We start from the raw sequence: 16,866 nt of genomic DNA, 5'->3' as shown, positions 1-16,866 counted from the left end.
AAAACCCAAGGATAGGAGAAGCTGCTGTGTTCCTGAGCAGAATGGACCTAGCATCTGAGTGGAAGCATGGCCTTGAAGACTAGCATGGAAACATCACCAGGAAGATCATGACTGCTGCCTTTGGAGAGGCAGGGAGTTCAGCAGGAGAGGCCTCAATTTCAATGCAATAAGTGAAGCCAAAGAGACATAGAGATCTCCACAAGAGCAAGAAGAGTCTACACTTCTGGGAATGTGGAATAGGGAGAAAGAGGAAACTTGAGGCAAATAGAGACTGGGGTATGTGAGAAGTAGGAGAATCCTTGAGTGAATGTGTAAAAGAGTGCATGACATTTTGCGTATTGCTGACATAGGCATAGTCATGCCAAAGAGCAATACCTCAGAGCCATGGGGAATTATCAAGGCCTTCTTCAGATCAGGTTCAGAATGGCAAAGCCCTCCTCTAGTCCAAGTAGTAGCGTTTATGATTGGCCAGTAAGTACAAAAACTAGAAACTGCAGTTTCCTCCTCCCAGATTTTTACCACCTGAGAGTTCTTGCTTACAGAGGCCAAGAGTCTACCAATGAAAGGGAAGCTCAACTGAAGAGTTGTCTGGATCAGATGGGCCCTGTGGGAATGTCTACAAAAGACTGTCTTGACTGGTGATGGATGTGCGAGGGCCCATATCACTATGGGTAGTGCTATCCCTTCACAGGTAGCTGTGGACTATATAAGAAACCTAGCAGAGAATAAGCCAATAGCAGTGTTCCTCCAAGGTTCCTGCTTCAGTTCCTACGGTGACTTCAATCAATGATGAACTGTGATCTGGAAGTGTAAGCCAAATAATCCTTTTCTCCCCAAGTGGCTTTTAGTAAATATGTTTAACCATGGCAACAGAAAGCAAACCAGAACACCTGCACACATATGAAAGAGTGGCACTCCCTAACCTATGAAGGTATATTCTCTTCTGGCCTCATTGTGTTCATAGTCTACTAGTCCCAGCTTACCTGAGACATGAGTACTCCTGTATGTTCACAGCCAATTTCCTTTGTGTTCTCACAAGTATAGAATATTCAAGTTCAGGTCTTGATATGTCTCCTAAAGCCTAAGTTGGTTACTAGACACCACCACCAACAAACTAAGTCCCTACATCCTCAGTGTTTACTTACAGGCTACATAGTCTACTCTCACTGTGTTCTGTGCTCCCAGGAGTGCTGGAAGCCAGGCATCACAGGGGAGGAGGAAGAGGATACATAGGAAGAGGAAGCCACATCTTAGGAAGAAGAAGCCACATCCACAGCAAAAGTCACAGCTATGTAAGCTCAGAAACAAGTGGTAAAGCACTTGTATAGAGTGTGCGAGGGCCCAGGGTCTAGCCTCAGCACCACAGAAAGAAAGAGAAAAGGCAAAAATTGGTTTTTACTCATTTTTCTTATAATATTCTACCCTTCTCTCTCTCTCTCTCTCTCTCTCTCTCTCTCTCTCTCTCTCTCTCTCTCTCTCTCTCCACACACACACACACACCACATATTCTCTCTCTCTCTCTCTCTCTCTCTCTCTCTCTCTCTCTCTCTCTCTCTCTCTCTCTCCCCTATAATGTAGTACAGGAAAACCTGTGACTTACTATTAATATGTAGCCCAGGCTGGTCTTAAACTTGCAATCATCCTGATTTAACCTCCCCAGATAAGTGCCGGGATTATGACTATGCACCACCACTCTGGCTACCTCCATCTCTTGCTTTAGATGGGTGAAAACTAAAGCTTAGTGAGAAAAGTCACCTTGAACAGGGCCACTCGGACCCTAAAAGGATGAGCAGAGATTCAAACCCAGCTGTGATAGCTGCTCCAAGGAACTACCCAACCAGACCCAGACCTCCCAAGAGGTTGAATCGTCTCACAAACTTCTCATTAAGCTGAAAATGAAATTGCCTGAACGTTTCATTCCACACCATATGGCAGAGTCCCAACTGACAGGAAGCTCATCTCTCTAGCATGCTTGGCTCCTTTCACTGGAGAGATCAATGTGAGATTTGTGGGGTGGTCATTTCCCAATCTTTAGCACTGTTGACAGCAGTTGGATTTTCATTTTGATATGTCCTTTCTAATTTTTCCAGAAACAAGAAAATACCCCTAAAGGTGGAGAGTGGCAGATCTTATCAACTGTTATTTAGTTGATATCACCACCAACAAGAAGTACCTGCTTTGAAGTAACTGGAAACTATCATGTGTCCTGGATTTTAGTCTAAGCAACTATGGGACAGTGACATTCAAGAATGACACCATTACAAAGTTCTATATGATAAGGTTAATCCAACATATCTAGATATTTAACATTATTGTAAATCATTTTATTTTCTTTGCAAAGTTGGGTTTTAATAAGGTGACATGAATCAAAAAGTGTGAATGAGCTACTGGGGACAGCAAAATCCATGGGTGCAAGATTATCATAGTATGAAATATCATACCATTCCATTTTCTGGCCAACTATTTCAGAGCTGGTAATACACAATACCACTGAATAAGAGCACAGCCTGAAGTTTTATGCCCCCCAACCCGCTCCAACCTACCATTAGCGTGGGAAGGCCATTTCTATAAATAGAAGCATAGTTTGTGAGAGATGAGAAGCTCTTTGATCTGACATATTCACTTGTGGTGGAGACCATCAAGTTTGGTGTCCATGGCTGGGGAATTGAACAAGGGTCTGACTACAACGTCACATTTTCTCCAACAAGCTTCTATACCTTTCCAAGCCTCAGTTTCCCCATCTTAAAGTAGGACTAAGGAGAGGACTCAGCAAAAAACTGTGGTTTAGAGTGTACCACTTTAAACAGCAGGCTGGGAGAACTTGCTTTCAGTCCTACTGGGCTCCCCTCATGTACAGCTTAGTTCAATTCTGCCACCTGCAAAACAGGGGTGAGAAGATGCTGTCTACTTCACAAAGAGAAAGAACAAGCAAGACATGGAAGAAGTCAAACATGGTCATACATGATTACAATCGCAGCTTTTACTTTGGGAGGCTAAAGTTGGATGATTCAAGTTCAAGGTATACATTCACTAATATGCAGTTACGTGTGGTACCTGATCAGAGCAAGTAGTCCATAGACTTTTCAAAAAATATTATTCATTTAGGAGGTATTAAAAAAGAGTTCTATGTAGTCAGGCCTTCGAATTCTCCAAGACCTGAATCCAACTTGGAAACACATTTGTTACCAAGATCTGTCCTAATTGTGTTGCTTACTTTTCAACGTCAAGTTGTCACAGCCTAGAGTCGCAGAGGACACAGAAGTTGAAATAATAAAACTATTTTGATAATACTCCAATGTCTGACATCTCCACTTTCAACCCTCACCCGCATTCCAAAGCGATCATGGACCCTCAGCTATTATAAATCTTGGAGCTATGTAATTTTGGAACTTTGTTTGTATTTTCCACCAATGAAAAAGCATTGCTTGGGAGCCTGTTCTGTAGTAGCTCCCATTCTGAAGATGTAAACAGGAAGCCCTGATAGAGAAGGCAGCTGAATGACTTTATAGGTAAGTCACCAACCAGGCACTGGCCTGCCCTCTCTCCTCCCAACCTGTGCACCCTGCGCCCTCCCCTCTGCTTGGCCCCTTAAGGATGGTCACTTACATCTTCTGACTGGTGAGGTGATGACATGCTAAGACAAAGGGACAGGGGCCCAACTGGGCTAGAAAGTCTGACTAAGGGTCTGAGGGAAGTACTTATAACATCGCCTCTAATAACTCTCCAATTTCTGATGGCGAGTATTCTTAGCCTTGTTGAGAAGAGAAGGAAAACGGCTCCACGACGTCAGTAACCAGCCCCAAACCACACAGCTCAGTGGGCAACATCAGCAGTTAAAAGCTAGATCTGCACTGGGCGGTGGTGGTGCACGCCTTTAATTCCAGCACTTGGGAGGCAGAGCCAGGTGGATCTCTCTGAGTTTGGAGCTAGCCTGGTCTAGAGAGTGAGATTCAGGACAGGCACCAAAACTACACAGAGAAACCCTGTGTAGAACCCCCACACACACACCCCAAAAGCTAGGTCTGCTGCAATAGTATGATTTGAACAACTACACTGGGCACTTTCATTGGGCAGTCTTGGAAGACACAGGTATGCTTAAATTCATTGATCCAGCAGGAAGAGCATAGAAATTCCTGTTATGCTTCACTTTTTTAAAAAAAATGGGGAATGAGGGATTACTGGGCCATTAAATGCAATCCCTGCTCTTTCAGAGGATCTAAGTTCAGTTCCCAATACCCACATGGCAACTTACAGTCATGTATAACTCTGGTTCTGGGGGATCAGAGGCCCTCTTCTGACTTCCAAGGACACCAGGCACACACATAGTGCATACACATACATGTAGAAAAATACTCATATACACAAGATATAAATAAATAAATTTTAAAAATAATTTCTTTCCTTTCCTTCATCTCTTGCTTTCTGTCTTTTTTCCCCCAACCCTCCCTGTCTTTCTTATTCTTTGAATCGGAGCCTCATTCTGCAGCTTGGAGCTCACTATGTAGCCCAGGTTGGCTTCAAGCTTGCAGCAGTTCTGCTTTTGCCTTGTGAGTCCTAGGATCAAAGATGTGAGCCATCACTCTTGGCTTATGAGTACTGACTTCAAACCTATCCACCAGAGCATCTAACTCAGTAATCTGTGGTTACATCTGTAAACTTAAACTTTAAAAAAAGCTTCTTGGATTATACTTCATTTGCAGACTGGTTGAGAATTCACTTCTCAACCTGCTGGTCTGTAAGAAAAGCATGTCCTACATGAACACTTCTTTATATGAGCACACATTGAAACCCAAAGGAAATGGTTGAAACAGAAACCAAAATGAATTCACGGTGTGAGAAAAGCTCACTGGGGAATCAGAGTCCATGCAAGTCAAACTACCTCGCTTTAAAACAACCTAGGAAAGTGGCCTCATTTATACTTCTCCACCCCATTTGCTTGTGTTTGAGTTCCTATAACAATATACTAGAGATTATATGGCTTAAAACAACATACTTTTTTTTATCTTCACAGTTTTGGAAGCTAGAAATTTCAGATCCAGTGTCATTCTGGCTGGTTTCTGAGGAGAGCTCCCTTTAAAATTCAGGCTGCCAAATTCTCCTTGTGTTTTTATAAGTGAGGGAAGGGAAAGAACAAGGGCCATAGATGAAGAAGGATGAGGGAGGAAGAGGAGGAGGGAGGAAGAGGAATAGAGGAGGGGGAGGGGTGTACAAACTACCAAACCACCAGCTTCTTCATCTCCTTCCAAGGGACCTCACATTACTGATAAAAGGTCCAATCAGGTTCAGGGATGGATTTCCTGATAAAGGTGTCATCTCCAAGCATTGTCATACCAGAGGGTTAAGATTTTAATATATGCATTGGGGGAAGGCACAAGCATTCAGTGGATGGCACGCTGTCATTTCCCTTCAAAATATACATGGTAGCATCCAGCCCCCACATGTTTAAATTCTCTCACCTAAGACTCGCAATCTCTCGGCTCCCACGACCACTTCACTGTCATCTGCAGAAAAGAGCAATTTTCCAGAAACCGTTTTTACTTCAAACTTTTTGCCGTATGCTTCCACAGCTTTTGGACCTAAGAGGGAGAGAGAAAGAAAGAGAAGAGGAATACATTAGCCTCGTTGAATTTGACTACAAAAGCTTTTCATTGGACACATGTGCTCCCCGGGATTGTGTCTGATTTCAATGTCAAGTGGATTGGTTTTCTGAAGTCGGCCATGGAAATCAGTGTCTTGACTGCATCTCATCTTGTCAATTGCTTTTAATCACATGGTCCCAGGATGTGGTTCTAGAGGTCATCCTATTCTCCTCATATTAATGCTTGAATGAGATTTCTCTCTACTAGCCCCAAATTAGTGTCAAACACTTGAGGGCTTCTGATCAAAAGTGTCAGGACCCATAGTATCATCGTCTCTTGGGGGAACTAACCATCTTCAGTTAGTTGTAAATAGCAGAAAGGGTTCTCATAAGTTGAGCTGAAATATGTCTGTTTATACCCTTGACCCACTGACTGACATGAAGACAAATCTATTTCCTCAGTAGACAGATAATTTCCAAGCAGCAATGGCTATATTATAGTTAATTCCCCTACCAGTTAAGTATCTTACAGTGTGAATTAATTTAATAAAAAAATAAACTTTGAGTTCATTGTGTGGCATCAAATGCTGTTCTTGAACATAGGCTGTCTATGGCATTGCATAAGTGGGGGGCCCTGGTCCCACAAGATCTGTATCCTGATGGAGCCAGACTTATACAGATTCAATTTATTAATGCATCAGCAACCTCCAGAGATTCAGCAAGAAAGTGAGCTGGTTAATATATGTGAGGTCCTGATAGGAGCCATCTGAGCCTATCTGAGCTGGGGCACCCTCAGCACATACATTTCAGGTGGCTCCCAACAACTGATCTACATGAGAGCACCTGAGCAGCAAGGTCATCTTGCTAAATCCAGCTCCTGTATATATGGGATCACGTTCTTTGTCACAAGTATGGGGCTTAGAATCAAAATTCCCCCACCCCTCTTCTTTTGGCAATGTGGTTGTAGGCAAGTCATTTCATCTTTCTCTTTCTGTGTATGCAAAAGTGAACTATCATCTCTTCCATGGACCTCAGAGAAAGGTTGCAAAGATCAAAGGATATTGAATTTATAAAAAGAACTTTGGAGGTGCAAAAATGCCATGAGTAGTGGTGATTGCTCCAGTGGATATTGTCACCTTCATCATTGCCATTAGCATTATTCTACTGAGATAGCTATGATGCATTGAATATTACTAATGATGAGTGTCTCTTAGTGCACTTTGCCCAGTCACACACTCATATTCAATTAGCTGACCACCTCCTCCCTGGCCAGGACATGCACTTTGACTCTCTAACATGAAAAAGTGCAGGGGAAAGGTTCCTTAATGATCCAGAGACTGAAGCATCAGAGATCATACAGGATCTACAAGCATCATGAGTCCTGGAGATGATCTTGTCTGGTTGCACAGAAAAAAGAATAAGCACTGTGAGGCTACAGCTCCCTCAAGGTCACTGTCGGAGCAAGGGAGACTCTGAGAGTAGAATCCAGCTCTCAGAATACTACATGGAACACAAAATATCGTTCTCTGTTTAGGAAGGTGAAGAGGGCTGGAGTCAGCACATCCCAAACAGCAAGGAGAGAAAATTTCCGAGGAAGAGGAAATGTCGAAATCAATGACAAAGAATTCAAGGAAATCTTGAAGAACAACATCGTGTAAAGGATTTAGAGTAGGTATTCCTGTGTGAGCTATGATGTAGCTATCTTATTGATGCCATTAAAACTTGAAGTGAAATCTATACTGTTTGTTAATTCTAGAAGGATAACACTGTTTGGAGAGAAGGACACTGAAAATGGAAGACCATACGCTAATGAAAACTGAACGAACAACCTCAGGATGGGCATGGACAGGGCAGGGCAGTTTTCCCACTCCAGACATAGTCATATGGAGATATGACAGTGGGAGACAAATGCTTGGTCTTGGCTTCCATGAACCTGGCAAGCTTGTCAGACATGGCTCCAGGGTTGCTGTGTGGAGCCTGAGCTCACTGTGGACTCTGGAATGCTGTGTGAGACTTATTGGAGGGGGGCATTGTACTAAAAGAGACCACAGCAATCAGAGCATACAAAACACAATTAAGTTGTATCACTTTCAGAAAACCACAAAATATGAAATAGAATTTACCAAGGGCTAGAGCCATTTGCCAACATAAAGCACAGCAAAACATAGCTTTAGCCAAAAGTCCTCACAGTGGCTGCTGGCTCATTGGTGCAGACAGCTTTGTCCTTTGTTGGTTTTACCTGGGACTGCAAAAATTCCCTGATCATGGCTGGAATCTTAAAAGATGGCTTTAGAATGAAATTCTGGTGGAACTGGATACTGTTTTGGAAGCCCCTCAGAGATCTTAAAACTGTTTGAGGAAAAGAAAATTATCATGACTTCTGACTGGAATCTCTTCTTCAGTTAATACCTTTCTATGGGTCACAGTCTATGTGTGACTCTTCAGTTTCCTCTCCCCAACTTGGAGAAGAAGGCAAAGCCTCAAGGGTATAGCTACTGTGGCCACCAGGAATATGAAGACAAGAAAAGCCTAGTGCTTATTACCCTAATTTCTTCTTTGGGACCAAGACACTTTCTCCGCCTAAAGCTGTTCTCCTTACATGCTCTATTGCTCCATAGAGGGACTGTGCTAAGATACTCAATCAGTAACATTGTGAGTCAAAATGCACCAGTGGCTTGGCTTGAGTTCTATCTCTGGAAGTAATGCTTCATGCAAAAAGATGACCTGCACTTGGAACATAGGGCATTCTAGTAGACTTTTGAGATATTTCCCAGGTACACAGGAGAGTTTTGGAACCCTCAGAATTGCAATGCTTGGTGTAATAGTACATCCCTTACAAGAGGAATTGGAAAGCATTATTTTTACCTCTTCGTTTTTCCAGAATTAGCTTTTCTTGTGCCTCATTTTAAAGTAAGGATTGCTGTTGTCCAGCTCCTAAGAGGGACTAATTTAGGAATGGGAGATCAAAAGGCTACTGGAAGGCAAGAGAAGGAAGAGAGGAGGAGAGAGGGGGAGGGAAGCGGAGGTGACCAGAGGGTCAAAAGGGGTGGGAGGGAGAGATGTGTAGGGTAATGGAGAGGACGGGGGGATAGGAAGAAGGGAGAATGTAGAGAACAGATGAAGGAAGCAAAGAGGAGAGAGGGGATTGGAAGAAAGAGGAGGAGATGAATATGGAGGGGGGAGGAGGAACTGGGAAGAAAAGGAAGATTAAGAGAGAAAAAGAGGAGAGGAGGGAAGAGGAAAAGGAGAGGGAAAGGGACAGAGGTGGGCTCTCTTTAGAGGAGCTATAGTCATTGTCAGCTTTATCAAAACACAATCTTTCAAGTAAACCAAATCTCCTACTGTAGATCAACAGGCTAGATCAGTTCTTTTTGAGCCCTGGGATCTGGGAGCTGGAGGTTGATTTATCTCCCTCCTGGAGGTACTTTTCACACAAGTTGCTTAAATCACTGCTTACTGGAGCTGTTTATTTAATTATTTAGCACCAGTGACTGGAGGCCAGATGTTCTACAAGCAAAGCCTAGGGTCAGTCCAGATGCCTGCTGTAACAGTGCATTTGTGCATCACAGGCTCTACTGGGCAGCATTTCCACAGATCCAGGAGCTTCTCTACTGTGCATGGTCCAGTCCACCTCAGGGCTATGTAACTCCTGACATCCTTCTGCAGCTTGACTGGGGGACGAGGGGAGCAGGGCTCTGTGCAATGGCACCTGCTTTCCTGTGACTCAGTTATTAGTGTGCCTCTGGAAATTCTATTCACAGTAATGTTTTGGGGCATTTGGGTCACTGTCCTCTTAAAAATCCATCTGGATGCTTTTCTCTCAGCCCCAAAGTCAAAAGGCATTTTCTTCTGAAGGTCTAACAATGTCGTTCTGACCCACTCATTCCCCTTCCACTGTGGGGTATACAATGACTCTCTGTTTATTACATCTTGTAAAACTACAGAGGGTGCATTGATCACACCACTCAACACACGACTGTGTCCATGAGGCCCATGCTTATCAGTGGAGTCATTATTATGAACAACCAATCCTTGTTTAAATTGTTAGAATTCAAAGCTTAAAACCTAGTGGGTGTTTCCCACGGCTGTTAGGAACAGATCTTCTGTACTAAAAAGAACCACACATATACAGCCTGTGGACACATCTGGAGCTTGCAGTTGAGTTAGGCTCAAAGACAGCAAGTATAGCAAACAGGACGAGGCTTCAAACTATCATTAAAGATCCTTTTCCAGGAGCAAGGGAAATGGCTTAGACAGTAAAGTGCCTTCCGTGCAGGCATTGAGGACCTGATTTTGGATACCCAATTCCCATGTAAAAGCTGGGCATGCTAGCTGTGTCTATAACCCCAGCGCTGGCACGATGAGGGCATGGAGGGGTGGAGATAGGCAAAATCCCCTAATTAATTTGCCTCCCAGTGTAACCAATCTGTATACTTTGACCTCAGTGAGAGATGTTGTTCAAAAAATAAAATGGAGAGTGATGGAGAAATACATCTGATGTCAACCCCTGCCCTTTATACACATATGTGGGCACGTGTATATATACACATGGGCATACACATACAATCATATACTCACATATGCCATACACACACACACACACACACACACACACACACACACACACACACACCCTCTGCTCTTAACTTAGTATAGCTAGCCTTCCTGCACTGGTGAAAGGGGAACTTTGGACAGCATGACTCTTTACCCAAATTTAAAACAGCAGGTTCCATCCTAGGGCCTATGTTCTCCAAAGCCACAGGCTTTTGGCTCAGATTACAGTACTAAGCATTAAATTCCTCCCTGGGAAACAGGCCTCATCCAATCAGAAAGCAGTTGGTCACCTCATAACTATTGTATTACTGCTGCACAAGCTGGCACATCTTGGTAGGCAAGTATTGCAGTATGCAGGGTCATGCCATCAAATTGCTTTCTAAATATTATTTACCTCACACTCATTGATTGCTCTCATTCTTTGTCAGAGAAGCTTCTTTTTGCCATGGGAAGCCATCAGTGGAGAGATTCACAACTGGTCAAAAAGGGTTAAATAAAGAGATTGGGTGCTCAGCCCTAAATGAGATATCTATATCAACTCCTACTCCACCAAGGCTCAGGGAGGCTTGCAGAAGATGAGGTCAAAAATGGTATAACAGCTGGAGGACAGGGAGGAGCACAGTGAAAGTCTGTCTTCTGGATGTACCAAGGCTATCATGGTCATCAACCTATAGCAGTTGTAGTTCCCTGCACAGACTATATAAGATCAAGGCAGCCCAAATGCCAGCAGAGATGGGGTACACAGTCTCCAGGCCACACTCCTTACTGGGGAACTACAAACAGTGGATAGTTGCTGGAGGAGGGAAAATGATTCCTTTTTGAGGATGTGGCCACTGGTTAAGTTTGCCATAGTTGAGTGAAGAGCCCCCTACCTGCCTATGTATGGGCAACGCTAACTACAATTAGTAGGTTATTAAAATAAAAGGACATTAAATTGGGTGGGAGTGTGCTGGGGAGAGTTGGAGGGAGGAAATAAAGGGTATATATGATCATACCTCATTGTACACATGTATGAGCTTCTCAAAAATAAAGTTAAAATGTAAAAGTTTTCTTGGTTGAGAACCAGTTGAAGCAGCTGGCTTGTGTGTAGGGGCCATTTAGTTTTGTTCTACTAAAAACAGCTTTTCTGTAAAAGCAAGAGCCATGGAATTTGGTAAGTTAAACATGTAAATAGATGAGACTGAACCTTTTGGTAGAATCAGAGGTTACAAGCTGAATTTGCTTTCTTTACACACAGAAAGCGGTCAGCAGACCCTTGTTCAAGTTCATGGGGGATCTCACAGGACAGGAAAGGTTGTTTTGTCTAGGTGCTCAGATGGACCAGCCATTTGTCAATTTGTTCTTCTCTTACCTGTCACCAGCCGAGTCAGCACTTTTGTCTGGTCATTGAGAATGTTCACTGTCACATTCCTGGCAGATTTGAAGTATAGGGCATTACCCTGTAATAAGAAAATGGAAGAAGCACATGAAGGTGGCAGATTATTATAATAAAGGCACTGTAATCCCAATTCTTCGAGGGGCTGACCTGGTTCTATCCAAGTTCTGACTGATGCATCTTTGTTTTAGAAATTCAAATATTTTATGGTATGTGATGATGGGCACACAGTCAACATAGATTTCCTCCAAAGAGATGGACTTCTAACATACACACACACACACACACACACACACACACACACACACACACACACACATGCATACACACATACAATTGAACAAGAGATATTTGAAAATTATAGTTTTTTTTAATCTTAGTGTGGAAAATAACTAGCCTTGGAGCATAGGAGCAACTGAACACCTTCTAGCCATGCCCCTTCTAGTTTCCAGTTTCTCCAGAGGAACCTTGCAGCTCCCAAAGAGAAGAGCAGAAAGGTGGGGTGGACACCTTCCAGTCAAGAGAATCCTTTGTGCAAATGCTGACAGTACATGCATGAAGCTGGGAAAGAGGACACTGTCAGGTAGATCTCTGCCCATTTTTTTTTCTGTTCTCCTTTCTAGGGATCTTTTCCTCCAAGCACTCTAGGCCACCATTCACTTTCCCCTTTACCATCTAGGTCTCCACGTTCCTTTTCCATGCTGTGCTTCCTTCCTCCTTTAGAATGAAATTCAGAACAGGGCACAGCATGTTGTTGTGACAAGCCTGATCCTAAGCCTTGTGGAGTGTGTGATTTCTGTTGACACTGTTCACCTCTGCCATCTTGGTATACAGTCTATCTTCAATGGATACACACAAGGAGGCATGGCTGTATGCCAAGGAAATGTCACCATGTGAGTAATCTTCAGATGTTACATCATTTTCATTTTACACTTAAAATCTTATGCAAACTTAATATGTTATAAGCTAGTATTTCCTTCAGTCCTTCCCAGTCATTTAAAAAGTAAAAAACCCAAACAAAAAATAAGCAAAAACAAACAAACAAACAAAAAGCTCCAAGTGGTTTTATAACATAAGCCCTTCAAAGCCATTATTTGTCAATTTCTGGTTCAGAAATTCTCCTTTTCAATAATACCTGCTGGTAGCATCAGTTGTTACTGGAAAAATTAAAATGAACTTAATAGTGAGTTTTGTCTAAATCTGTCATTGAATGGTATGTGCCTCCCACAAAATTCATTAACACATCAGTGAAATGAATCTGCCCAAATGTCATAAAACCACTATCCTATAAGACAGACAAACTGAGTCTGTGCCTCAAAGTTCTGCCTTTTTAAAAATTTTTTTTCAAGACAGGGCTTCTGTGTAGCCTTGGCTGTCCTGGAACACACTCTGTAGGTCAGACTGGTCTCAGACTTAGAGATCTACCTGCCTCTGCTTCCCAAATGCTGGGATGAAGTGAGTGCAACACCATTGCCTGGCCGAAGTCCTGCTTTCTAATGGGTGCAAGTGTACTGAATAGAGAATGCCAGGAGTAATTTGGGTACAACAAAATGCTTGCAGGGCCTTTCTGATGGGTGGGAGCATCCATCACTTTGGGCTGAGCAATGAGAAGCATGAAGACATGCTGGAGTAGCAAGCACTTATGAAGGCACGTGGAAGGAACACAGGCATGATTTTACCATGTTGAAACGAAAAATGAATGTCAGGTAAGTTGTGTGGGTTGGGTGTCTGTGGTGATATACTGTGTACCCTAATAAACCTGAGTAAGGATCAGAGGACAGAGTCAGACATAGAAGTCAGGCAGTGGTGGCACACACCTTTGATCTCAGCACTTAAGATTTCATGCATTTGCTTGGGAAGCACACATTCCTTTAATCCCAGGAAGTAATATGGCAGGGCAGAGAAAGGTATATAAGGTGTGAGGAAACAGGAACTCACTCTCTTTAGACTGAGAATTTCATAGAGGTAAGAATTAGTGGCTAGCTGCTCTGCTTCTCTGATCTTTCAGTTTTCACCCCAATATCTGGCTCTGAGGTTTTTTTTTTTTATTAAAAGATCACCTAAGATTTGAACAACAGGTGTCCAATGTATTTTTTTCTTCCGTACTTGATGAGGATAGGAATTGATTACTAAGCCCAACCTAGTACCTGCTTATGACAGAGCAAAAGAATAGTAGGAGTGAAGGCCAGAACTGAGGCCAGAGGTAGCTTCCTCACTTGGAAGATAGGGGAGGGTATGGCAGCCACCAGACACTCACAACCTGGGCTCACAGTGTCTCGCACCTAAGGCCTTGCTAAAATGGATTGCTAAACCCCATAACCTTTAGGCCATAAGGGAACAGTTAACCTAGGATGTGAGCTATGAACGAGTTAGTGTCTGAGGGAGAGAAGATGATTTCCAATTCATCAGGCAATGTGGAGTCAGTGTAGTTCCCACAATGGCTTAAAGCTTAAATATCCCCCGACATAGAAAAGTCTTTATCTTTAGTTTAATTCAGTCAGAAGCACACAGAATATCTATCTATATTTATATCTATATATTGTCTACAAGGAAACAAATATTAGACTAAAATTCTTGTTTCTGGTAGCACTTAATAGCTCTATTTAAATCTCAAAAGCATTCAAATGAAGTTTGAATTTGGAAAAATGGAACCAGGACAGGAGGTTATTATTCCAGAAGTAAATGTTCTAAACTATTTCTTGTATTCATTATCCTGGGCCTACAGAGAAAAGAGTGGCTTAGAATCAGGTACTCTGACTACCATGTGACCTTGAGAACATACGTTGTAACCATGGCATTCTCCGCCATCAATACCAGTGTCATTATGAAGTTCATCACCACCATAGCTGAGCACTTACTCGTGCTGGCTTTGCAGTAGGAGACCTGAAATGCAGCTAATTTCTGTCTCTGCCCTACCACTTGCATGCAAGTCATGCGACATTGATAAATAACTTAATTACTCCAAGCCTTAGTTTCTTTACATGACAATAGAAGTATTCATTATTAAACTTGTAAGTATCCCTATTATGAAAATAATTAACTTATACATATAATTGTGAAAATAGACATGGCCTGGTGGCAAGCATAGATGAAGTCCTCAGTAACTATCAGGGCAAGAATCAAAGGAGAAAAAAATAGTAATGAAAGAAAGAAGAGGAAGGGAAGAGGGGAGAGAAAGAATATGAAGAAAGTAGGGAAAGGTGGGATGGAGGGATGGAAAGAAGTGAGGAAGACAACCATATTGCATCTCTAGTTTTCCTCAGCCACCTGCAGAATGATTTAGGAGTTTCCTCTATTTCCAGCATTTTCAGCTTCGACATCTCAAAGTGTCTCCCTTTCTCTACACATGCCATTAACTTAGATTTGCCTTTCAAATCCCAGCATCTTCCATCACTACTTGTGCCTTCTTGCTGATATACAAGTCATTTTGTCTTGAACACTATCTCATAACACCTTTGTTCAAGATTTTATAGTAAGAGAGATTATGCAACCTCCCACTTCTTTCATGTTTTACTTATTCATTTATTTTACTTTTTATTATACTTATTTTTATTTTTGAAATGATAATATAATTACACAAATTCTCCTTTTCCTTTCTTCCCCTCAAGACCTCCCATGCCACATGCCCCCAAATTCATGACCTCTGGCCTCTTTTTCTTTAGTTGTGATAGACACACATACATACTCCTAAATATAGAGACAGAAATACAACCTGCTGAGTCCATATTAATGTCTCACACACACACACACACACACACACACACACACACACACACACACACACACACATATATATATTTCAGGGCTGTCCATTTGGTTGAATAACCAATTTCAGGGCTCTTCCCTGGGGAAGACTCTCTGTCCTGCTCTTGGCATTCCTTAGTTGCCTATAGTTCTATGTGTGGTGTTAGGGCACTGTGACTTCTTAATTGATATGTGTATAGGTGTGTATGTCTGTGTGCATGTGTGTGCATACAGGGAGGTCAGAGGACAACTTGCAGAAGTCAGTTCTCTCCTTCCACCACGTGGGTTCCAAGAGTCTAACAAGGTGACAAACACCTTTACAAGATGAATCATCTTGCTTCCCTGTTTCTTTTGATCAACAAATCAAAATATTATACTTTAGTGTTAATTGTTCTAACATGCTGGCATCTTGGGACATGGAATCTTTGCTACATCAGAGTTTAAACAATGAGTTTCATTCTTGTCAGTGCTTTTTGTTATAACCTTCAAGTTTACTTGTAATAGAAAGATTACCGGGGAAAGGACATGAGCCAAGACACAAAAGGTGAAGAGCCTCGCATGGCAGCTGGGGCCCTGTGAATTTCATTTCTTTCTTTGACTGCTTCTGACAGGAAGCCAGGAAAATGTCAGCCAAGCAAGCACTCCCAAGACTTCTGCTGTATCAGAACGCATGAGTTGGAAGAGAAGCCAATGTGTGCCCCCTCTGCTTCTTCTTGGATCCCTGCACTGTCCCATGCACCATGGTGACCCCAAAGCTGAACTGAAGGTAATTTAGGAGGACAAGGAACCCAGAGGAAGCTGCCTGGGTAGGCAGAAAGGAATCTGCAGACTTATCTGATGGCCAAAAACAGGGAGTCAGACTGTGGTCAATGAACTTGTCTTTCTGGACATGGGGGGAGGCTACCTGTAACCGATGGAAAAGATGCCAAACACCATATTTTGTGCTGGAACTTGTAGCACACAGATACTTTGGTAGAGAAGAACTCCCCACCTCTCCAATTCTCTCAAGTGGACTCGCAGAACACAGTGCAAAATTTTCTTGATGTCTTAGGGTGAACATTATTGGTATGAACATTATTCACTCCACCACGTCCTCCAGTGACTACTGTATGTAAGAGGCCATTTCAACACCAAATGGCTCTATCCTGCTGACATTTAAAATTATTGTATCTGTTTAAAAATATATTATTTATTCTTATATTGAGATAGAACAGGTAAATGTCAAATCTGTGAGACTTACAGCAAAGAGCCATAATTCAAGTCTTTTGCCACTGAAGGTCTTTAGTACATTCACATGTCTCCTCAGGGATTTTGTACCCTGTAGCCCAATATGTCCTTTTCTGCTATCTCCAGCATTATCAACTTTAGATGTTATTCACTCACTTTCTCCAATAGCATAAGGTTCTACTTAGCTTTGAGTAAATCACTCTTCTTAGTCTATACTATGATTATGTATGTGTTCTTTACAGTCAAACAAAAGACTATATCTACATTTCTGTGGTGACTTCAGTAAGAATAGCCCCCAAAAGGCTCATATTTTTGAACCTTAGTTTCCAGCTGTTGGAACTGTTTGAAAAGCATTAGAAGGTGTGACCTTGTTAGGTGAGAAGATATA

General features: G+C 42.4%; 1 protein-coding gene across 2 annotated transcripts in view; it reads right to left on the bottom strand.

The window, feature by feature from the left end:
* Sgcd (sarcoglycan delta) overlaps positions 1 to 16,866 on the bottom strand; it is a 925,964-nt gene that overhangs the window by 137,966 nt on the left and 771,132 nt on the right. For both annotated transcript variants that reach the window (XM_052758279.1, XM_052758280.1), the window contains 2 exons: positions 11,484 to 11,571; positions 5,457 to 5,576 (listed from right to left, as the gene is read on the bottom strand). In XM_052758279.1, coding sequence (XP_052614239.1) covers positions 5,457 to 5,576; positions 11,484 to 11,571 — 208 coding nt within the window. The remainder of the gene's footprint in view (positions 1 to 5,456; positions 5,577 to 11,483; positions 11,572 to 16,866) is intronic.

The sequence above is a fragment of the Peromyscus californicus genome, unplaced genomic scaffold (assembly GCF_007827085.1).
Source record: "Peromyscus californicus insignis strain IS unplaced genomic scaffold, ASM782708v3 Scaffold_3__1_contigs__length_106647218, whole genome shotgun sequence".
Taxonomy (NCBI): Eukaryota; Metazoa; Chordata; class Mammalia; order Rodentia; family Cricetidae; genus Peromyscus; species Peromyscus californicus.
Note: the sequence above shows the minus strand (reverse complement) of the source record. Positions and strands in the feature narration are given on the sequence as shown.